This window comes from Spermophilus citellus (assembly GCF_964194105.1).
Source record: "Spermophilus citellus genome assembly, chromosome: 6".
Taxonomy (NCBI): Eukaryota; Metazoa; Chordata; class Mammalia; order Rodentia; family Sciuridae; genus Spermophilus; species Spermophilus citellus.
The window spans coordinates 114,790,285-114,815,380 of NC_138187.1; the positions used below are offsets into that span (position 1 = coordinate 114,790,285).

Genomic DNA, 25,096 nt, shown 5'->3' on the forward strand with positions numbered 1-25,096 from the left:
ATGTAATCTTCCCTTGGCCGGTGAATCAGTAACTACTCAAAAGAGGATCATAAAATACTTAATTTTCTGGTTTAAAAAGTTTCTTTGAGGCTATGCAAGTTAATAACTGATTGACATTTGATAAGAAAAGCAATAATCCAAAAATCCAAAACAGATGGAGACCATATATATGCACTCAATTTGGGGAGCATTGCATATCTAGAAAAGGTCCTACATGAATATTCCTTACCTCAGAAACAGATCCAAGAAAGATACAAGATAATGATATTCACTTCTCTAGTTTACATTATGTATGACATCAAATTTTCTTTACCTGTTCTTTCTTCTTCTTAAGCATGGTATTTTCTTTCTGAAGCTGACAGCATTCCAACTTCACCTTCTCTTCACGAAGCTTAGCTTCATTAAGGACAATTTGAAGCTAATGCAAAACACTACAGTTAGTGAATTAATTCCAAAGAAAAAACAAAGTTATACTTTCCCAAACCAGACATCATATAGTTCTCATTTTTTGCACATTTTAGCACACCTCAAATTTTTGGTCTGCAACAAAACTAAGATGTAGTATTAATATCCGTTAGCAAGAGTTGGCAGCTTTACCTCTGAAAGTTCAGAAGTATTCACTGAAATGACATCTTTAAGCTTCTCTATAGATTTCTTATTTTCCATTATCTGCCAGGTGAAAACAGAACACAAAATATGCATTAGGATTTCAGTAGAAATACTGATATATATATATATGTGTGTGTGTGTACACACACACACACACACACACACATATATATATACTAAAAAAGATAAACACAACAAAATTTTTGTCAAGCCATCCCATTACATTTCAGGTAAATGCAGGGGATCCAGCTTTGGACTAAGCAAAAAATCAAGAACTGAAAGAGATGAGGGAAAATGAAGTCATAAATATTTCATGGCATCCACAACCTTACTGTTTATGAGATAACCAGAAAAAAAGGTCAAAGTATAGAAAATCATAATGCAATAAGTAAATAAAATGTTTTAAAGCATAGAAAATTAACTAATTAATTACTGTTTCAAGTAAACCAGTTCAAATTAGTAATTTTTTTTCTAGTGATAGAGAAAAAAATTTCCCAAGATCATTTTTAAAATTTTCTTATCTGAAGTAAAAAATGATAAAATTTAAGGAAGAATAGACTAATCTCACATACAGAAGAATTCCAAAAAATTTATAAAGATACTCGCTCCTTAAGGAAGTGGACATAACTCTGCAATCTTTGTTTGTAATGCCTGGGATTGAATCCTTGGCCTCATGCATGCTAGGCAAGTGCTCTACCATGAGCTGCATCCTGAGCTTGTAACTCTTCATACTTTAACTGTGGGCTGTGCATGGTAACTTCCAAAGAATACAATATGAAAAGGATTGGAAAGAATGTTTACAGTGGAGAAATCTTATAAATACTACCTCAGCTAGGTGATCAAGCTTACTTGGGGGTAGGATATTTCAGAACACACTCTCTACTACCTTTTGCAACTTTTATGTAATTACAGAAACTTATAGAAATTGAAAATTAAATATGTAAGTAAAATTTTTTTAAGTACAGAAAATTGATTAATTCATTACTCTTTCAAGTAAAAAGTAAACAAATACTGTTCAACTGGACAATAGTTTTTTAGTTGTTCTGCATGTTTCCAAGGGCAGAGCAAAGCAATATGAAAATTATCCAAGGTTGAGAATAAAAATATTTCCTAGGCCCATAAAAATAATTTGTTGTATCAATACTTAAAAGTTCCACAAAATGGGCAGAAGTGGGTTCAACTTCCTTGACTCCTAATCTTACTTTAGTTAACAGCTGGACTAAGTTCAACTTAACCAATTTTACAAAATATTTTAAAAGCCAAATTGCAGTAACACTTAGCAGCAAAACTCTTACCAAGTCCTGATTCTTAGCTTTCTGTTCTCTCTCAGATTCTAACATAACATGAAGACTTTTAGCTCTCTCATCCAGAAGTTCTTTAGCTTTTTCAAGAAGCTTCATTTTATCCTGGAAAAAAAAGGTGTCAAGAATACTCACTCATTACATTTACTTTTGAGTTTAGAATGTAATTCCCCCCAAAGAAGAGATTTTTACCTTATATTTAGTTGCTTCATCAGAAAGAATCATATTTTGTTTCATGGTCTCTTGGACCTGTTTCTTTGATTCCTTCAACTATGTAAATAAAGCATTCAGAATTAAGATACACAAATTATAGTGCTACTATACAAGTCACTTCCAAACAAGTGACCCTTTCTAGAAGAAAGCAGTACTTAATACATATGACTGCTTAGAATTTGGATGATTTGTAGGAAATAATGAAACAAAAATTTTAAAATATAATTTTTAAATTAAAACAGGTAGAAATGATTCAAGCTAGAACCAAGGGAGAAAGAAACAAAAAAATAATTATACCTTCTGTTCATAATTTGACAATTTCTGCATTAGTTCTTCATTTTCTTTCATGAAATTGTTCACCTTTTTGGAAATTTGCTGTTCATTGACTAAAAGGGGGAAATACACAAGATTATTACAATCACTAAATGAAATTCAATTACTCAATCTACTAAAAGCAAAGACATGTTATATGGTACTATGAGGAAATACTTCTTAGCATAACTATTATGCTTTTAAAAAGCAATCTATGCTTATTAGCAATAAGAGTATAAAAATTATTAAAATTTAAGAAAAATATAAGAACAATGATATTTTGCTGGGCGCAGTGGTGCACACCTGTAATCCCAGTGGCTCAGGAGGCTGAGCTAGAAGGATCCCAAGTTCAAAGCCAGCCTCAGCAAGATCAAGACACTAAGGAACTAAGTGAGACTTGGTCTCTAAATATAGGGGGTTGGGGATGTGGCTCAGTAGAGTGCCCCAGAGTTCAATCCCAGGTACCCCTCCCATCCAAAATGATATTTCAATTTAAGCTTATTTCACAGATGGGAAATACAGTAAAGTGTTATAGCTTGATATTCCTCCCTTCTCAAAACACTTTCTTTTCAGAAAATGGAATCATTTAATTCTTTGCAAAGAAAAACAGAAATGAAAACATACTGATTCACATTACCGTTCTTTAAATTATCTACTCAATTACTTAATGCATGATTAAATCATTAGCATAGAAATACTCTTCAAATGTAATACCACCTGCATTACATCAATATTCAAAGTTAATCTGCCCCAAATTAAAACTTATCATCATCTCCCTATCCACAATTTGTTCCTCCTCTTTATCTCCTATCTCAGAGCTGGAACCATCATCATCCACTCTATTATCCATGCTAGCAACCTAGGAATAGTAAAATTTTCAGGAGGTAAAAAATATAATAGACATTAAAAGTCACTGTATCTACTTCTAACATACATAAAACACACATCAAACACCAATACAAAGGGTTATTACAAGTTTAAGAAACCTAAAAATTTACCTTGATATACTCTATCTTTTACCTAGAAGAGAGAAAAAAGATTAAATTTGATGTCAAACATCTGCTCAATAGAAACAGCATTCCTAAAACAACAGTCAGAATCATAACCAAGTGAGAATTTAATAACATTCTGGTTCAGGATAATAATTTATAGGATTAAAAATAAGTAAAGGTTAACAAGCCTTTTAAATTTAATTGGTAGTGATATTTCATAAATAGCCTCTGACATAAAAACACTAAGATATGTACCTTATTTCACAGTAAAGATGTGTGTGTGTGTGTGTGTGTGTGTGTGTGTACTCAAAATCATTTACTTGACAATTCTAAATAACCAGGATAAAGTCTAGAAACAATGACTATTCAAAAGGAATCTGAGGAAACAATATTAAAGGCATAATCTTTGTACTAAGATATGCCACTTTCACTCACCAGAAAACATCTTAGAACTCCAATTTAAATTTGGCTATTGGCTGAATTTAGAAACTAAGAGGCTACATCATCTTATTTCTGCAAACCACTAAATATATAGCAAGAAATCTGAAAGGGAAGACTGCTAGAAGAAAATGTACAAGCAACAAGAGAAATGACAATTAACATATTCTGGAAAGGACAAAAACAATCATTTCCAAAAGACAGCAATAAACTGCCTGATAATAAAACCTAAGCAGAAATTTTTTTAAAACATCACTAAATTTCTTTGTAACTTAGCATATTACTTTCAAATGTTATAAATGGTTATGGGATACTCAGATGTGTCCATGGATCATCCATGGGATCTTCGTAATAGGAAATTGCATTCAGAAAACTCCAACACGGAAAGAAATGAACATTTCTTTAATGTCATAGCCTTGCTAACCTTTTACTCAAAATGACAACAGAGGAAAATGGGAAGTAGCATAAAAGCAGTCATCTAAGGTAGGGACTAAAGTTCCAAAGTCAAATGCTGAAACTGAGGAGCAACAAGCTAGGAACCAGATCCCACATAACCTAGTGAAAAGAGAAACAGGTACCGGGGTTCTTGAAATGAAAGAAACAAGAGAGAGAAATATAAAATGTTTTCATGTTTTTCCCTTCTCTTTATCCTTCTATTTCCTTTTTCCTTTTAGCTGAGAAAAAGTTCAATGAAATTAGAAAATTCCTCACAGGAATCCAGGCAAACGATTCTTCTATTTAAGAAGGGAATACTTTTTAAGAGATTTTACACTCAATTGTACAAGGAGAGGAAACTTATCTTAACAATGATATGTCTGAAATAATTAAGAAATCAGAAAAAGAACACTCATATTTGAAAAGATTTGTATCCAATGCTTTTGGCCTCTTTAACTGTTAGGCTTTTCATATGCAAAGTCCATTTACCTAAAATAATTTTCTTCCAATTATGTTAAACAACTATGAAACAGAATGACCTACAGTACAAATATAAGTATGTATAAGTGCATATATATATATATATATATATATATACACACACACACACACACACACACACACACACACACACTTATACATATATGTACACACATACACAGAGATAGACTAATTCTGCTCAGGAAAAAAAAACTTAATGAACAAAACATTTAATGGATTTTTGGACAACACATAATCTGTACTTCCAAATAAAAAGGTATTTTCTGAACATATGATCAAATCATAAAATCTGGGAAAAATTTATATAAAAGACTGGAAAAATTATCTCATCTCCTTTTTCTCATTTTACTGTATTTCTTTGCAGCATTTCCCCCTGTTTATATGTGTTTATATTAACATACAGTTCATCAACATTTAAATCTTAGTTTCTGCTTTTTTTTCCCACTTCACATTTAATTGTGAGCATTTTCTGTACCTCAAAGCTTTGAAATAAATAAATCTGCCTACTATTCCATTAATCGAACATACAATAACTCCTAAATGAATTATGTTGTGCTAAGTCTTCAATCTAATACACTGTTCCATTGAAAAAACATTACCAAAATCTTCAAAGCATAGTTATTTCTTTAAGATAGATTACTAGACATATATGCTACATAAAAGGATATTTATCTAATCTATCCCATCTTTTATCCCACTTTTAAGACTTCTGATACATATAAAACTACTGGTCAGGATGGCTGTAAGAACTACCAGTTCTACCAACTGCACCCACACTAAATTATTTTATAAGGTTAGTTTGACTTAAACCACTAATTTGTGTTTTAGCAACTGAAAAAGAAAAAGGGGGGGCAGTGACTATATAAAATAATCCTTGTGCTTATGTGCTAAGGTATAAGTAAGTTAATTTACTCACAACAAGAGCAGTTCTCCAAAAGAAAATGACAAAGGATACAATCCCAAAGAAAACAGTGAAAACTACAGGCTTCCATGGTAGTCCATAAAAATCAGTTCCAGGTTGAGTATCATCAGGCAATGTAGTAAACAGCTGAAACAGACAAATTAGAAGAAATGGGAAACCTTAAATTTATAACAAAACAGTCACAAAGAATCATGGCAATTCTAAACCAACCTCCCCATCAGAAATCCACCTCCTCAATATTTTCCAATAGCTTCTTCAAGAGAGAGGATACTGGCAGTCTCATATTTTTTGTTTGCTTGCAGTGTTTTCAAGTATAATGAATCTAAATACTTTTTTAAAAAATATTTATTTATGTATCTTTAGTTTTAGGGTGGACACATTGTTTTGTTTTTATATGGTGCTGAGGATCGAACCCAGTGCCTCATGTATGCTAGGCAAGCGCTCTACCACTGAACCACAACCCCAGCCCAAATCTAAATACTTTAAATTGAGCATACATTTCCAGTTTGTAACAGGCCCTATATCATCACATTGTCTAACACCTGGCTAGAATCCCTCTGGATCATTCTTTTCTCTTAGATAACCTGGTTTTTATAATTTAAAAAATTCATTTAAGACAAATACTTAAATATATGAAAGAACTAATTAATTTTATGGCAACAAATAAAAACAATGATATGTATAAGATTTTAAATCTTACTTCCATTCCACTCTTATATAAACAGATAAGTGACATGTAATTTCAGACAACTCTTGAAAACTGGCTTAGATAAACTTCTCTGAATTTAACATCCTTCTATAAAATTCAAAGCCTAATTTTAAATGGTTGCTCAAAGGCAGTGCAGTAAACACCTGCCTGCTCTTCCCTGTTTTCACCGCCCTCTACACGTAATAGGAGATAACTGTCATTTGGGCCCAATTCCCCAGCAGTCTCCGTAGGGAAAAGACCTGTAGTAACGTTAGCTGTTTGGATTGTTGGCTGCATTTCGGAACATACCATGAGGTTGTCACCTCTATTCCGTCAAAAAAAAAAAAAAAAAGTGCAAGTGGGGAAAGCTCAAGTACACTCTCACCGGCCTCACTTAACAATACAGTCACGTCCTGCCTGCCTTGGGCCTGACACACTCCATTTCTCCGTCGCCGCGACAGTCAGTGCACCCACTCTGCCAGAACTCAGCCACCCGCCTGCCAGAGCTGGGGTCCCTCCCTGGAAATAGGACCGTCACCTCCAGTAGCTTGGCTATGAGGGCTGCGTAGAGCACCGACAGGGGTCCCAGGAGCTCCGGGTCCCCTGGGGAAGCAGTGACAGAAGGCACAGTGGCAGGTACTGAGTCCATGGTGTAGGGACAGCTGAGCGGAAGCGACGCTTCCCTGCAGAACAGCACAGGACCCTCTCTTTCACCGTTTCCTACTTCGGTAGGACCCAGCGCAGGGGGCGGGTACTGGGAGTGAACTTTGCCTTCCTCCACCGCAGGTGCTTTCCGCCCAACGCACGTAAAACGCGTCATCAGACGAAGCCCCTGGGCGGACTGCAGTGAGCAGAGGGAGGATGCCGAGGGGCGGGGCCGGGAGCGGAAAGAACCAACTGCGGAGCCCGGCGGGGGACAGCGCGAGGAGCGGAAGAGTCCAAATGAAAGGACTCCAGAAGGAAAGAGGCTCACCTGTCCCCTGAACTGGGAGAGGACGGCAATTTAGAAGGCCCTGGAGGAAGCCAGGGAACTAGCAGAAGGGGATTATAGGCAGAGACTAGGAAAAAGGAGAAAGTCAGGCCTCCCAGCCCTTCTCAGAGCAAAACCCTTTTGTCAATGTGTTGAGACACCAGGTACCTGCCCCAAAAGTGCAGACAAAGAGGAGAAGCTTCTCCTGCTCCCTTCTAAAGGACTATTGCTCGGACTGGGCTTTCCTTCCCTGCTCACTCCAGTCCTGTTACTTTCTCCAATTGTGGATGACACTCTTTTTAAAAAGCCTTACCCTAAGGAATCATGTCATTATCACCCCACGCCGGTGGCTTCATTTCTGGATGCCACATTTTAAGGTTGCATGACTTGTGGAAAAGAACAGAATCATGAATAGCCCCCGAAAAGCATGTGCTAAAAATTGAAGAAACTGGGGACGTTTAACTTGGGGAGGGAATGAACATCTGTGGATCTTTAAAAATCTGTCATCAAGTTGAATATAGTCAATTCAAAAGAACAAGAATAAGCAGGAAAGCACTGAAAAAGAAGAGCAATGAAGGGTACAGGGAGGGCAGACTATATAATTAATTCATGTACCCTCGTCCAAGCCCAGGAATACATAGAGATTGTGGGACAGAATAGAGAATCCAGAAACAGAGACAACTGGACATTTGGGGTACAATAAAAGTTAGTTTGGGGAAAATAGACTTTCTAATAAGTAGCGTTACCACATGAAAAATTATAAAATTGGATTTTTCTCTACTTATTCAAAAGATAAACTACAAATGGATAAGAAACATGAATGTAAAAATAGAAAATAAACAAGTACTAGAAAATATTGGGTGAAATTTTCTATGTATTATGAGTGGGCAAAACCTGCCTCATTGAAAAAATCTTTCCTGGCTGTATCTAAACCTGCTACACACACACACACACACACACACACACACACACGCAGTTTGACAATGACAACCTGAGAAAAAATATTTGCAACATATTATTGTCCAAAGAATCTTGTTCCTGAAATATAAAGAACATTATAAATAAAATGGCCAGCAAACCTATACAAAAATGGGCTGAAGAAATAAACAGATCTCAGGAAAAGAAATGCAAATAGCTATAGCATATGGAAACATGCTCTGCTTAGCTCATAATGAACAAAATACAAATTAAACCACACCAAGATACCATTTCTCACTTGCATTGGCAAGATCCAAACGTTTGACAACATACTCAGTAGGTGAGAGAATGTGGGGGAATACAAATTCTCAGACACTGCTGATAAGTATACAAAATGATACAACCCTTATGAATGAGATTTGGCAACATCTCCCAAAACTGCTTATATATTTACCTATTAACTCAACAATCTCACTTTTTTTTTTTTAACTTTTTCAGTGCTGGGGAAGGGTATCTAGGGCAAGTGCTCTACTGCTGAGCTATAGTCCCCCAGCCCTAACTTCTAAAGATACTGGGAATACAACAACAAATGTTTAAAACTTGTATTTACAAAACTATGTTATTCAAGCATTAATTATAATAATACAAGATGGTCACAAAAGGCTGAAACAACCGTCATCAATGAAAGTTGTTGAATAAACCAAAGAAGAAAGAAAATAATTTTAAATACTGCTAAGAGCTGGTTTCCAGAATACATTTTTTTAAATGAAGTAGAGAAAAATATTTATAGAATACTATTTGTATCTTAGAAAGTGAAAAAAGATGAATATATTATTTCTTATAGCTTTGAGGTAAAATTGACATGCAATAAATTACATGTATTTAAAGTGTGCAATTTGATAAATTTTAACATGAAATTATGAAATCACCATTATAATAAATATACACATCCTTTACTTCCAAAAATATTCTCATTCTCTAGGTAATTCTGCCCTTTGTCACCCTTCCTTCTTGCCCCCCACTTTCCCATTCCTCCAGCAAAATGTCTATCTTAATAGATTGCTTTGTATTCCTCAAGTTTTATGTGTATGGGATAATATATTGCATCTTCTATGGCTTCTCTTATTCAGCATAATTTGAGATTCATCTACATCAGTTTATCTATCATCTATTTTTATTGCTGAGTAGCATTTCATTATATGTACATACCACAATTTGTCTATCATCTATTGATAGACATTTGGATTTTTTTCCAGTTTGGGGCTTTTACAAATAAAATAGCCAAGAACACTGATATAAAATTCCTCCTATTGCTATATAACTTATATTTTCTTTGGAAAAGAATGGTTGGATATGACTGGTGTATGTTTACCTTTTTAAGAAGGTGATTCTACCACTTTATATCCCCACCAGCTGTGTACCCATCCAGTTCCTCCATCTCTTCTCCAACCACTCAGCACAATTGTCTTTAATATTAGATATTTAATAAGTGTGTAGTGGTAACTCTTATGCTTCAAAATTGCATTTCCCTGATAATTATGTCAAGCATTTTTAATGTATTTACTATCTGTTTATCTTCTTTGATGAAGTGTTATTTTACAGGACTATATTTTTTCTAATGAGTTCTAAGAGTTCTTCATATATTCTTGATGCAAGTCTTGATAAATGCTTTACAGTAATTTCCTCCCAGCTTGTGTTTTGTCTATTTCATTCACTTCAAAGTGTATTTTGAATTACAGAGGTTTTAGTTTGATGAATCCCACATTGTCAAATCCTTTTTAATGCTTTTGTTGTCAAATTTAAGAAATCTTTGCCGAACCTAAGTTCAACAAAAATTTTTCTCTTATTTTTTTCCTAGAGGTTTTGTAGTTTTGAGTTTAATATTTAAGTCTGTGAGTTAATTCAGGTGTCTAATGCAAGGCATGGATCAATATTTTGCATATAAATATGCAGTAATTTCAGTACCATTTGCTGAAAAAACTTTCCATTCTCTACTTGTCTTTCCATCTTTATCAATGACTGTTGCCATATATATTGTGTATCTATCTCTGAATTCTTGGCTCTGTTCCAATGTTTTGTCTGCAATCCTGATTACTGTGGCTTTAGAATATTTTTTTTTTCTTTTTTTCCTCTTCGTATGGTACTAGGGATTGAACACAGGACCTTGCATATGCTAGGCAAGTGCTCTACCACTGAGCTACATCCCCAGCCCTAGATTAAGTCTTGAAGCCACGTATTCTAGGTCTGTTGCAATCAGCTTGTCATTTTCTACAAAACTCTGCAGGGATTTTGATTGGAATAATGTTGACTCTGGTGATTAAACTGGGATGAATGGACACCTTAGTCTTCTGACTCATAAATTAGGTATATCTCTCCATTTAGGTTCTCTTTAATTTCTATCAGCAATATTTTATAGTTTTTAATATATACATTTTAGTTTTTGCCACGTTTATGTTTAAATACTTCATATTTTTATTCTATTGTACATGGAAATCTTTAAAATTTCAATTTCTAATTATTCATTGTTAATATATAGAAAATATAATTGCTTTTAGATGTAAATTTTATCTGTCAACCTTACAATAGCTTTTTTCTAGATCATACCAGATTGTATCTATATATATTCATGTTATCTGAAAATAAAGAGAATTTTATTTCTTCCTTTCCAATCTGAGTGCATTTTATTTCTTTTTCTTGCCTTAGTATACTAGCTATTTCCTTACTGCACCCCAGTACAATGCTGAATAGATGTAATGAGAGTGGACATCTCTGTTTGGTTTCTGATCTTGGGGAAAAGTATTCAATTATCAACCATTAAGTATGAGGTTAGCTGCATTTTTTTCAGAGGATGTTTTAAGCTCCCTTCTATTCCTAGTTTGTTGTTTGTTTTTCTACATCAATAATCAATGCTGAGGGGCTGGGGTTGATACTCAGTGGTAGAGCACTTGCCTAGCATGTGTGAGGCAATGGGTTCGATTCTCAGCACCGCATATAAATAAGTGAATAAAATAAAAGTCAATCAACATCTAAAAAAAATTTTAAATAATAATCAGGGCTGATTTTGTTTTTACATGTCGATGGGATTTATTGTCACCTACTTGTACATGCACACAAAATAACAATATAATTTGGCCAATATTACTCCCCAACATTTCCCCCCTCTGCTATATTTTTTAAATGCTTGTTTTGTATCTCTTGAGCTAAACACAAAGATTGTGCTTTTAGGTACATCAATGTGGTAAATTTCATTGATTTTCAAATGTTAAATAAATTTTGGATTCTTGACATAAATCCCCATCATCAGTCTAGTTTTTGTCTATGATGTATTTTCCTTTTACATATTGTTGTATTTGACTTAAATTTTTGTTTAGAATTTCTGTACAGATTCATTGGAGATCCCATGAGAGGTATGTGGTTTCCATTTCTTGTTATATCTTTGTCTTGGTTTGGTGTAGTGATAACACTGGCTTCATAGGAGAAATATTTCCTTGCTTTAATATTCTACAAGGGTTTAGTATTACTAATACTATTAGGAATTAGTATCATTTCTTCCTTACAGGTTTAATTGGATCACCAATAAAGCTATCTGGGTCTTATATTTTTTTCTTTGTAGAAAGGTTTTTACCTATACCTTCAATTTCTTTAACAGTCAACAAGGTTTATGAAATTGTCTGTTTTTCTTGAGTGAACTTTTGCAATTTGTGGCTTAAATAGAATTTCTTCATTTCATCTAAATTGTCAAGTTAATTAACATAAACTGTTCATAATATCCCCCATTATCAGTCTAGTATCTGTGAAATCTGTAGTTATATCCCTTCTCTGATTGCGGATATTGGTAATCTGTGTCTCCTCTTTTATTTCCCTCACTAGATGTAGATCAATTTTATTCATCTTAAAGAACTAGCTTTGGGTTTAATTGATTTTCTCTTATTTTCCTTTTTTAAAATTTTACTGACTTATGGTCTTTATTATATCTTTTTTTCTTGCTTACTTGGAGATTAACTTATTTTTCCTTTTCTAGTTTCTCATAGTAGGAACTAAAGTCAATGACTGGAGACTACTTTTTTAATAAAGCTATCTTGGGCCTGGTAGTGCTATAAATTTTCCAATAACACTTTAGTGACATTGCACAAATGGATATGTTGTTTTCAGTTTTATTCAACTCAAAATATGAATTTCTTCTCTGATTTATTTGACTCAAAAATTATTTAGCAGTGGGGGCTAAGGTTGTAGCTCAGTGGTAAAGTGCTTGCCTCACATGTGTGAGGCACTGGGTTCAATCCCCAGCACCACATAAAAATAAATGTACTGTGTTGTTCATTTATATATATATATATATATATATATATATATATATATATATATATATGTATTTAGCAGCCTGGCACTTAAGTTTTCAAATATTTGAGAATTTTCCAGATTTTTCCATTATTGATTTCTCATTTTATTGTGTTCAGAGAATAAGCTTTGCCTGACTTTGAATACTTTTATATTTACTGATAATTTTTTTAAGATCCAGAATATAGTTTATCTTGGTAAATGTTCCATGTGCACTAAGCTCCTTGGGGGTTTTCTATAAATGTCAATTAATTTCAAATGGATGGATTGATTATGTCATTCACACTTTCTACAACCTTACTTTTATTTTTCGTTTTCTGCCAATTGCTGAGGAGAGGATATTGAAATCTCTAAATGTAATCTATAGGATTCATCATTTTCCTCATAATTCTATCAATTTTTATACTTCATGTATTTTGAAGGTCTAATATTAAAAGTACAAGCATTTAGGCTTATTATATAATCTTGACTGATTCGTTTATCATTAGGAAATAACTTTCTTTAGTCCTGATGATATATTTTGCCCCACAACCTCTTTTGGTTTAATGTAGCTACTCCAGATTTCCTTTGACTAGTGTTTAACATGAGATACCTTTTTCAATCATTTTAATTTTGACTTCTTTGTGTCTTTCTATTTACAGTGTTATTCCCTTAGACATCTATTTGGGTCTTGCTTCTTTAGGCAATATGACAATCTCTGTTTTTAACTGATGTATTTAGATACTTTCCACTTAATAGGATTACTGCTGTGCATAGGTGTAAGCTTAATATAATCTTCTATTTGTTCCTTCTGTTCTTTGTTCTTTTTCTTTTCTTTCTGTCTTCTTTTGCAGAAATACCACTATCGGTATTTTTAGTGATTCCTCTATTGGCTTATTAAGCTATAACTCTGTTTTCTAATCTTAGTGCTTCAGGGTTTAGAATATACATCTTTAATTTGTCACAATCTACCTTCAGAGGATACTATATTACTTCACATATTCAATAAGAACGTTACAATAGTTACTACCCTTCTGAGATTTATACTGTTGTCATGTATTTTACTTTACATGTTTTCTAAGTCCCATACTACACTGATATTTGTCTTTAAACAGTCAATGACTTTTTAAAATGTTCAAATAAGAAAAATTATTTTAAATATTTATGCACACAGTCACCATTTTCAGTGTTCTTTACTCCTTTATTCCATTATTTCCATCTGCTGTCTTGGTGCAAGTGTAGGGTGAATTCTTTCAGCTTGTATGTCAGTACAAGTCTTCATTTTAGAAAGATATTTCACTGGGTATGATATTATCAGCCAACATTATTACTCTTCAAATATATTAAAGGTATCACTCCACTATATTCTCTTATGCCTAATTTCTGACAAGAAATCTGATGTCATCCTTAGTTCTTCTCTACATAAATGTCTTCTCTAACTGCTAAGATTGCTCTTTATCACTGGTTTTGAGCAATTTATTTATGATATAATATACCTTGATATAGCTTTATTCATGCTTTTTGTACTCTAGTTCCATTTAATATCTTGGATCTGCAGATGTACAGTTTTCACAAATTTTTGAAAATTTTTGGCCATCATTTCTTAAAATATTTTTCTGAATACCTCTCATCGCTCAACTTGAAACTGTCCCACAGCTCACTGATGTTCTCGTTCACTTTTCTTTAACAGAAGAAATTTTCCCTGTGTTTCATTTGTGGTACTTCTCCTGCTATGTCCTCAAGTTCACTAACAATTTCATCACAATGCTTATTCTGGCATTAATCCCATCCCCTGTGTTTATCATATATATTTTCAACTCTAGAAGTCTGATTTTCTTAAAATATATCTTCTATATCTCTTTTTACCTTTTTAACACACAAAATATAGTAGTAATAACTTTTTAAAAAAATGCCATTACCTCATTCTAACATCTCCGCCAGTTCTCAGTTGGCTTTGATTGGATGATTCTTCTCCTTATCATTGTGGATTGTATTTTTCTTGCTTCTTTGCATGCCTGGTAAGCTTTGATTCGATGCCATACATTACGAATTACTATTCTTAATATTTTGTATACAATTAAATTACTGGAAACAATTTGATTCTCTTGGGTCTGAATATTTGTTAGGTATGACATAAATTGTAATAGTCAGTCCGAGGTAACACCCTTCTGATTATTCTACCCAACTTCCTTAGATAGTTTTTTCCAGGTGCTATTCTGGTCCCTGTGTTAGGACCTGTTCCTTCTAATCACTTAAGATTGTTTCTCTGACTTGCTAAGCAGTTTCATCACACTTATGTGCAGATCAATACCCTGCTGAACACTCAGAGAGCCTTTCACAGATTTCCAGAATTGTCTGTCAATGTAGCAACCTTCTTTTGGTACTCCACCCTGTGAATTCTAGTCACTTTGGTTTTCCTGGAATCTCAGCACCATCTCTCAATTCATGGTATCCTCTGGTTCTGCCTGACTTTCCCTTCTTTGTCATGGCTTGGGAATCTCTTAACATAGTAAAAGCTGGGACAACTAAAGAGCTCACAGCATTTGTTCCTTATGTTACCAGAATCATTCTTTGTTGCTTGATCTTCAATGTTGCTGGATCTTCAAATTTTATCTGTTTGTGGGGTTTTTTTCATATTTACTTTAGTTGTTTCAGTTGGGAAGCTATCATAAAGCTATCATAGCTAGATGTAAAAATCATTTGCTTTTCTTTTTCTTTTTATGGTGCTGGGGATTGAACACATGGCCTCATGTATGGTAGGCAAGTGCTCTACCACTGAGCTACATATCCCTTTTCTCATTTGCTTATTTTTTTAATAGCAGAATACATAATGAAATAAATTTTAAAAGTTAACTATAAAAGAGAGTAACATCAGTGTAGACAGAACTGGGACAAAAGCTAGAGTTCTTTCAAAATCAGGCAGGAGAATCACAAGTTCAAAGCTAGCCTCAGCAACTTAGCAAGTCCCTAAGCAACTTAGTGAGAACTATCTCTAAATAAAAAATAAAGAGGCTAGGTATGTGGCTCAGTGGATAGGAGCCCTGGGTTCAATCACCAGTACCAGAAAACAGAAACAACTTATTTTTACAAATTAACTTTGGCTCTTCGAAATATTTAAATAATTGTAAAATAAACAAAAAAATATTTAAAAAGTAACACCTAAATATTGAAAGCAAAAATGAAACAACCTATGATATCATGTTGGTGACAAACCACAGAAATGAATTATTTCAAACATACCTTAGTGGGATATAGCTTAAAGACAAGAGAATTTCATTTCATTTCAGGAATACATTCCTGAAAGTATTTTAAATAACATAAATATAGTCATGTGTTGCTTAATGATGGGAATAAATTCTGAGAAACACATCTTAGGCAATTTCAGTGTGTAAACATCATTGAGTATACTTATTCAAACCTAGAAAATATAGCCATTTCCACACGTAGGTATTCATATATGGCATATCATCGCTTTGGGGATAAAAACCTATAAGATATTATTATACTGAATTCTGTAGACAATTGTAACATTGTAAATGTTTATATATCTAAACATATCAAAACACAAAAAAGATATTAAAAATACTAGGTGACAAGAATTTTTTAGCTCCATTATTATGCACTAATGAACAAAATGTCATTAAGTGGCACAAGACTGTAAACAATTATATTGATGTCATTGAAAACTGGAACTCCAACATCAGAGAAAGAAAACACAAATCTAAGATAGATGAAGTGAAGTAAAATCTCTCTAGCATCCTGAATTTTCATGGGAATTATCTAAATGACATGATGAAAAATCCCCATATATTTCTGAGCTTTGTTCACTAAAAAGGCCTACAAATGACAGTCAATTTGAGCAATAAGCAATCCTAGTACTTGGAATGTAGCCTCTAAATATCATTTCCTATTGAAAGGAACTAAAGTTCTTTTAGAGAAATAGTTTAAGGGACAGGGAATGTTTAAGATGAACTTGGAACATCTCTCATAGTTCAAAAGCAAGGGAAATAGGTAACAATGACCACTAGGTGGTGGCAAAGGGCCCCAGGAGCCAAGATAAAGAGGCTTCTACAAGGTAAAAGGGGGAGAAATTGAGCATCAGGTAAGAACAATTACTATTCCTAACTAGATTAAACACACCAAATATTTTTAAATGCATGACATCATATTGACTCTTAAATAAAAGTTAAAAAGATTTCAAAAGCCCCTTTGGGTATCATTTGATAATGCTAGAATAATACCTTACTATTCTGAAAAGTGTTTAAATGAAGAAAAGGAATCAAATGTTTATCTCCTGCCTTAACTATACAAACCAAATATCTGTGTAAAGAATAATCAATCATAGCCAGGCGCCGTGGCACACACTTGTAATCCCAGTAGCTTGGGAGGCTGAGGAGGGAAGATAGCAAGTTCAAAGTCAGCCTCAGCAAAAGCAAATTGCTAAGCAACTCAGTGAGACCCTGTATATAAATAAAATACAAAATAGGGCTGGGGATATGGCTCACTAGCCAAGTGCCCCTGAGTTTAATCCCCAGTACCAAAAAAAAAAAAAAAAAAAGAAAGAAAGAAAGAATAATCAATCATAAATTTTTATTTGTATAGGCATCCCAGCCTTTAAATGAAGAAAGAAAAATCCCAGCAACTCAGACCATTGCTATTTTGCAACCTGTAATATATTAGCAAATCTCACCAAGGTCACTGTTGACTAGTAGTCAACATCAAAGGAGAGGATATGCAGATGTCAATGCAATATTTCCTATTAAGTTTTCATAAGAAACAGAATTGAACCTAAACCTGACTACCAATTTCCAAGAAATATAAAGCAACAGAGAGAGGCTGAGGTTGTTAGCTCAGCACTTGCCTAGAATGCATGGCGCCCAAGGTTCAATCCCCAGCACCACCAAAAAAAAAAAAAAAAAAAAAAGGCAATAGAGAAAACAGGTTAAATTGTTGTACCAGGGGGATGTCATTTATTCACCCAAACTACAATATATCCTAGAAGTCCCACAAACATATTTTTTCAATTATTGCAAAAAGTTACAACAAAAGGAGAAATCAATAGAGAGTAACTTATATGAGACTTGTTCTCCCACTGAAAGCAACCAGAAAGTTGGAATATATATATATATTTTTTTGGTACCAGGGATTGAACTCAGGAGCACTTGATCACTGAGCCACATCCCCAGTCTCAGCCCCATTTTGTATTTTATTTAGAGACAGGATCTCACTGAGTTACTTAGCACCTCACTTTTGGCTTTGAACTCGTGATCCTCCTGTCTCAGCCTCCCGAGCCACTAGGATTAAGGCATGTGCCACCATGCCCAGTCAAAATATATTTTTAAAGGGCTATTTTTCAGATAGAAAGCCACAAGGGACATGCAACTGTCACCCCTAAGAGCAGGAGAACAAATAGGTGAGCATTCTACCTGGAGGCACCCTCTAGACCTCAGTTTGGGGAAGGGGAACCCAAATGGGGCATAACAGTCCCACTGAGGAGAGAAAGACCAGAGTTCCAGGAGATTAAGCAGCCAAAAATATGTAGAGAAAACTACCAGAAAGATGGGAGCCACAAAGAAAAAGAGTTCCAGAAATCTGCATGGAGGTGGTCTTCAGTTTTGGGGCTACATTCTAAGCAGTACCTTCGAGGGCCAAGAACAACTGTAAGCTAACCAATCCCACAGTTGGCACTGAGCTGGGAGACGTCTGGATTCCAGCTAGCCAGAGAGAGTTGACATACAAAAACAGTATGGTCAACAAGCTCATTAAGAAGTATTTGATCCAGGCATCATGGCACATGTCTGTAATCCCAGCAACTCAGAAGGTTGAGGCAGGAGGATCCCAAGTTTGAGGCTGGCAACTTATCAAGGGCCTAAGCAAGTTAGTGAGACCCTATCTCAAAAGAAAAAAAAAAGTTCACTCAATATCATTAATTATCAGGAAATAAACTCACAAAGACATACCCACTAGAATGGCCCAAGTGCTAGTGAAGATGAAGTCAAGTGGAAGTCTCCTAAATTGCTGGTGGAAGTATAAAATGATTGTGGTCATTTTTTAGCATGGCTTGACAGTATCACATAAGATAAAAACATACATTAAACGTAGGAGGCAATTGCACTCCTAGATGTGAGTCCACTTATAGTGGCATATATATGAAATAGTACTGTAGGAAAAATGAATCTATAGTTTAAAAAAAAAAAGTTATCAGTGGTTGCCTGGAACAGGTGGTAAAGGAACTCACTGGGAAGGATCCCAAGGAAACCCCTTTTCTAGTGAAAAAACTGTTCTATATCTTGATTATGGTAGTTTTTACATGGGTATCTACATTTGTTAAAACTCAGAGTGTGCTTGCTTTGGCAGCACATATACTAAAATTGGAACAATACAGAAAAAATTAGCATGGTCCCTGAGCAAGGATGACACCCACATTTGTGAAGCATTCCATAGTTTTGTGGAACCAACCCTTCAGCAGATGAATGGATAAAGAAACTGTGGTACATATATGAAATGGAATATTACTTATAGCATTAAAAGAGAAAAAAATTATGGCATCTGCGGGTGAATGGGAATATCAGGTTAAGGGAAGTAAGCCAATCCCAAAAACTAAAAGCTGTATGTTCTCTCTGAAAGTGGATGCTGACCCATAATGGGGGTGAGGTGGGTGGTAAGGGGCATGGAAAGAATGGAGGAACTTTGACTGGGCAAAGGGGAGGTAGGACAGGTGAGGGGGCATAGGGATAGGAAAGATGGTGGAATGAGATGAACCTCATTACCCGAGGTACATGTAGGACTACACATGTGTTGTGTACAACTAGGAAAAGTTTTGTTCCATTTATATACAATGAATTGAAATGCATTCTGCTATCATGTATAACCAATTAGAACAAATTTAAAAAAACTCACTGATATTGGCTATCAAGGAATTACTGTTAAGTTGGGTGATGGCCCGTGGGTTCATTATACTATTCTCTATGCTTTTCTTTAAAGCTTTTCTAATTAAATTTATTTTTTAATTAGTACATAGAAACAAACATTATAATTATTGAAGTAGGTAACATGACATTTTGATGCATGTATACACTATGTAACATTTAAATCAGTTAAATATATCTACCTCCTCAAACATCATTTCTCTATGGTAAAACTTTCACAATCTTTTCTTCTAGTATTCTAAAATATACAGTATGTTATGGTTACCTATAGTCCCCTACTATTCTCTCTGCTCTTATTTGAAAGTTTCCATGATAAAAATACTAAAAATAATTTTTAAATTAAGATATAACTTCAAATATTTAAAGGATTTCTATGTAGAAAATAATTCAATTTTATAGAGGAAATCATGTGGAGAAAAATTTGGAGTCAATACAAGGATGAACTAGACAACAGAAGAACATATAGCCTTGTAAGAGAGTGACTCATGCTAGGAAATACTGGTGTACAGGCCTCATAACTACTCGTCAGGGCCACAGTAAAGAAAATAACTAGCAATGAGTGAGAAACAGCCTTCCAAGGTTTCTTCTAACACTAAGATTCTACTAAGATTCCATTGATCAATGAATCTGATTGATGCACATCTCCCAAACACATCAGAGCCTATTACTCTCCAGTCCTATCAGATATCATACTACTTGTTTAAGATTTTACATTGACTTGTTCATAATTTTTGCATATATTTGTTAAGTCCTTTTCTTAAGGCTTTCAAAAATCACAATCATGCCTTACACCTGTTAGACTCCTTTAGTCCTTGCACAATGTCCTGTATATACTGGGCCATCAAAATGCCTTTTTTTTTTTTAAAGAGAGAGTGAGAGAGGAGAGAGAGAGAGAGAGAGAGAGAGAGAGAGAGAGAGAGAGAGAATTTTTTTAATACTTATTTTTTTTAGTTCTCGGCGGACACAACATCCTTGTTGGTATGTGGTGCTGAGGATCGAACCCAGGCCGCACGCATGCCAGGCAAGCGCGCTACTGCTTGAGCCACATCCCCAGCCCTCAAAATGCCTTTTTGAAATCTCCTTTCAAATCAGTCTCATAACATTGTGTCTCTTCTTTGCCACTCACGTCTATGTCTTACCTATCACCATACAATCACTGACCATACCTGCACCACATTCGTGTCCCCCAACCTAGACCTAGAGGAGGGCTCTGTGCATACCTAAAAATATGAATAAAGAAATCCTTCCCATATCGTGAGGCTGTTAACTTTCCAAGTGATGCTGATTCATTCTGATAATCAAATTATGACTGTGGAAGACTGCTTTAATCACTGGAAATATCATTATTCTAACTGCCTGGCTTGTACATACCCCTTACCCAGGTGGCTGCCACCATCATGAACAAACATGGAGCCAACTGAAAAATGATTTGTTTCTCCCCACCACATCTTTTCCACCCTGGTGGTCTTTCCTCCCCAGGTATTCATTGTCTTTATACCACCTTCTGACTGCCTACATGAGAATTAGGGGGTGCGTGGGGGTAAAACCCTTCAAAATGCCAGACACCTCACCAGACATTTTACCTTGTCAAATCATTTAATTCTTATGATTGGAGTAAGCATTATCTACATTGTTCAGATGAGGAAAACTTTTTTCAAAAGTTTAGTTATTTGCCCAAACTTCTAAATGATAACCTTGGGATTTGAAACCAGATCTACCTGGCTTCAAAATCTATACATTTTACAAGGAAAACAAGAACATCTTTCTTACACAAGCCTTGAAATAATACAACCTACAGGAAACAACTTCAGTTGAGGAGGATTACTGTCACAATGGCCCTAGGACCATCTTATCCTCCAACCTCTAAAAGCTTTCTCATTCCTATAAATAAACTCTAAAAGTCCAATATCAACAAATACCAATGGGGGGGAGGTAAGTCCTAAAATGCTTAGATAAGCTTCTAGACAGATTAAATGTCTTGTTTGGATCATGATTTTCTTTAGAAAGATCAGCCTTAAGTGACTCTTTCTAAGAAACAGATCTAACCTAATTCCTTTCATTCTTAAAACTTTCTAAGGATCCCCACTATTAATGGTCTAATGCTACTTTGGCTCATGACTTCCTTTAAGATTTGCTGGCCTCTCCAACAGGCCCATCCCCCTCCAACTTCACACTTTACAACACCAACTATTCACATTCTCCTGCCCTCCCCAAATATCCTTTTCTTCATGTTTCCATTTCTCTGAACACATTTCTTCTGACTGCCAGCTTCCCCCACCACCCTCCACCCCAGCCTGTCTAATCAACAACAAACCACATGTCAGACTCCTGTTTGCCCTTTGCCTGTGTTTCAAACACATCTCAACTACTTTCTGACCTTACTGATCACCCTTCCAACCATAATAAATGCATTTATGGGCAATAATGTTCTACCATCGAATAAATACCTCTCTTTCTGCCATTATCTTACAGTGTTTCAAGTGAATGCTGTTATCTCCCTGCCAGAATGAAAGGTTCTGAGGGGAAAAACCAAGTTTTTACAGGTGTGCAAATGTCCAGCCTTGGTAGACAGCAAATCTTCCTCATGTGCTAAACCAAGTAGCCATTAAAGCCACACCCCTACGGCTTTTGTTTCAGGAGCTATCTACTCAAAGGGTCAGGAGTCATTTTCATAAAGACATTTTAAGTTCTTCACTTCATGACCAGAAGCCACTTAAAAACTAATAAATAATCAACATTCTAATTGAAGAAACTATGTCAAACTTACCATCTTAGACAAATAAAGCAAGAATGAATATAACAAGAAAAGTATGTTGTCCAAAAGGGTGGCATCTGCTGGCTCTTCCACCTTTATCTCTAGTTGGTTTTCTGTATCAGCAGCATCAACAGGAGTACCTTCTGTTATAAATAGCTCTAAAATTGAAAGGGGAAATGGCTATTTTATTTTATGCTATAGAATAAGAATTGTCTCTCTTCAGTTTCAATATTCATTGAGTGTTTCACTAAATATATGAGTCACAGTGCCTGGAATATGTGGCTCTCCTAAAGACAATTAACACAGAGAAGAAAACTTCAAAATCCTAATTAGAGCTTTCAGACCCTTCAATTATAAAATGAACAATCTCCAGTCTACTCTCCACTACTTCCATGGCCATACAACTGCTACCAGAACAATATTTACTCAAGGAAAATTTTTAAAACCAGAGATATATAGACAGGGTCACATTCAACAAACATGGATTTAGTGCTGGTGAAACTTTGTGTTTAAAATTTTAGGAAAGCTAAAAGAGAGGGAGTCTTGGTTTGTAGATTTGCAGGTGGAATGAGCCAAGGCTTAACACAGTATCTGGCACCTGGCAGAGATACTCAACAATTATTTATTGAATGGACAGATGACAGCTATTTAAAAAGAACACAGTAATACCAAGAGAGACTAAAGGGAATTGGGTACAGACCTGCATTGAGGCTCTGTGAATGAGGTAGAATTCCAGTTAGACCTGAGAGCTTGTAGGGGTGGAATTTCAGTATGAGTTACATGAGCCTGGGGTATGTTTGATTAAACAGCAGGAGTCCAACATGCAGTTATTAAGAAGCTGGACCAGTTGCCTCTAAGGTCTTTCTCAACCCTGAGATTCCATTCAGTACTATTTTTTTAAGCTTTTGCCTAATTTTTTTTTTTTTTTAGTTTTTGATGGACCTTTATTTTATTTATTTGTATGCAGTTGTGAGAATCAAACCCAGTGCCTCACATGTTAGACAAGCGCTCTACCACTGAGCTACAACCCCAGGCCCTCCATTCACTATTGGTCTATGAATTTGACTGCTGGTGAAGTCTGCCCCATTGGCTCAGCATCTCAGCACCTGAGACACATTAAATGACATTTGGGAAGATTTTACCTATAAAGGTCATTGACATCATTTTGTGGTGGAACCTAAAAGGCCAGGGAAATAATTCATTCTTAATTTTGTAAGCCAAGTTTTCCCTAATCTTGAAAGTTTTGGAGCATGAAAATAACAAATCTTAATGGTGCATGATTCATTTTCAGAACCTTATGGAGTTAAAGACAGTTCAGAAGTCAGTAGTGTTCATATATGGATGCAATGTCTTCTGGAAAATGGGAGAACTGATATGTTATTCCTTCTCAAATTAACTGAATCCCCCCACTGCTATGAGTTCTCCTACACTCTGTGTGTGCAGATGGTGGTGGTGGGGGGGGTTCAGATCAGTGCTGCCAAGCCCTGCACTGGTGCAGGATAATGCTATAGCTATGCTTACAGACTAGAACCTTTAAAAACACAAAATACAGTAATTATGGCTTTATAGCACCATACTGGATGGATAAAATAAAACAATTAGTCATCATCTAATTTACTGATAAAATGAGAGTGAGCAACACAAAAGTAGAATGCTGTTGATGCCATCATTGGGGATTTTTTTGAAAAATTGTTTCTCATCTCCCACTGGATACTGCGCACTATGATGAAGTATTCACAAGTGTCAGTCTAAAATGGATTGCAGTTCTGTACTGTTTCCTGTAAGTATATAGTATAAAGATCTGGACCATTGACTGCATTTGAAAAAGTTTAATTACCATGTCCAGGAAACAAGTCAAAACAGGACTTGAGCTATATTACATTCCATTTAGAAGAAAAGGGAAAAAACACAGAATTTATGAGACTATGTACAGTGATTATTCAAGCTAACTTGTACCAGGCCAGACTTTCCTGGAAGGCCTGCTAAACACAGATTGTGGGTCCCACCCCCAGAGTTTCTGGTGCTGTTGGTCTGGTTGAAAACTACAGTTTTAGAGCATAAGGCCTTTGAAGAATAATATTTTAGTTGTAAATGGTTTACACAAGCTTGTCATAGCTAAACATTTGCTTTTAGGTGAGTTACAGTCTCTGGCCTATTTTTGATTTCTAGTCATCTTTATTCTTGCTTTTCTCTCACTTAAGAGATTTTTTTTTAACTCACATGTACCTATATCACTCTCTGCTCTATTTCGTACCTTTGGCAAAAATATCCTTGAAAGCCTTCATTATGATAATGCCTCTACTTTGTAGAGAAAAATTGGCAAGCTTTACCTGGGTCTACTTTCTCAGTATTTGGGATCTGAGACACTTCTGAGACACCCATGTCCTCAGTCACAGGTTGACTCAAGAGGCTGGGCTCTTCAGGATGGTTCACATTAAAATGATGATTCAGGAGGTGAGGCTCTTCATGAAGATTTCTATTAAGATGATTTGTGTTCTCTTTAGGAAAATCATCTTCATGGGGTGGCTGCATCTCTACAAGGGAGAAGAATGCATTGAGCCAGATGGATGACACTATCTACCCCCACTTAAGCCCAATGATCAGCACTCCCCCTCAGCACACAGCTCCAGATACCTCAACACTGCCCTCCATGTCCTGGCATGCGCCCATGAGAACAACTGGGCAAGGATACGGGAGGGTTAATTGTTTTCATCCCATTTAAAGGATGATTGAACTATACAGTCAAATTTATAAAGAAGCCTTTAATCCAAAGTATTTCATAAACAAATACATTTA

General features: G+C 35.2%; 1 protein-coding gene across 5 annotated transcripts in view; it reads right to left on the bottom strand.

Moving 5' to 3' along the window:
• MIA3 (MIA SH3 domain ER export factor 3) overlaps positions 1–25,096 on the bottom strand; it is a 50,488-nt gene that overhangs the window by 13,181 nt on the left and 12,211 nt on the right. For 2 of the 5 annotated variants that reach the window (XM_081297231.1, XM_081297230.1), the window contains exons 5-13: positions 24,631–24,834; positions 22,313–22,458; positions 5,718–5,849; positions 3,434–3,455; positions 2,421–2,509; positions 2,103–2,180; positions 1,905–2,015; positions 598–669; positions 314–418 (exon numbers count right to left, since the gene is read on the bottom strand). In XM_081297231.1, the coding sequence (XP_081153357.1) occupies positions 314–418; positions 598–669; positions 1,905–2,015; positions 2,103–2,180; positions 2,421–2,509; positions 3,434–3,455; positions 5,718–5,849; positions 22,313–22,458; positions 24,631–24,834 (959 nt within the window). Of the gene's footprint in view, positions 1–313; positions 419–597; positions 670–1,904; positions 2,016–2,102; positions 2,181–2,420; positions 2,510–3,433; positions 3,456–5,717; positions 5,850–6,949; positions 7,250–22,312; positions 22,459–24,630; positions 24,835–25,096 lie in introns of those variants that run through there. The other 3 variants (XM_081297232.1, XM_081297233.1, XM_081297234.1) reach the window with 3 other exon arrangements.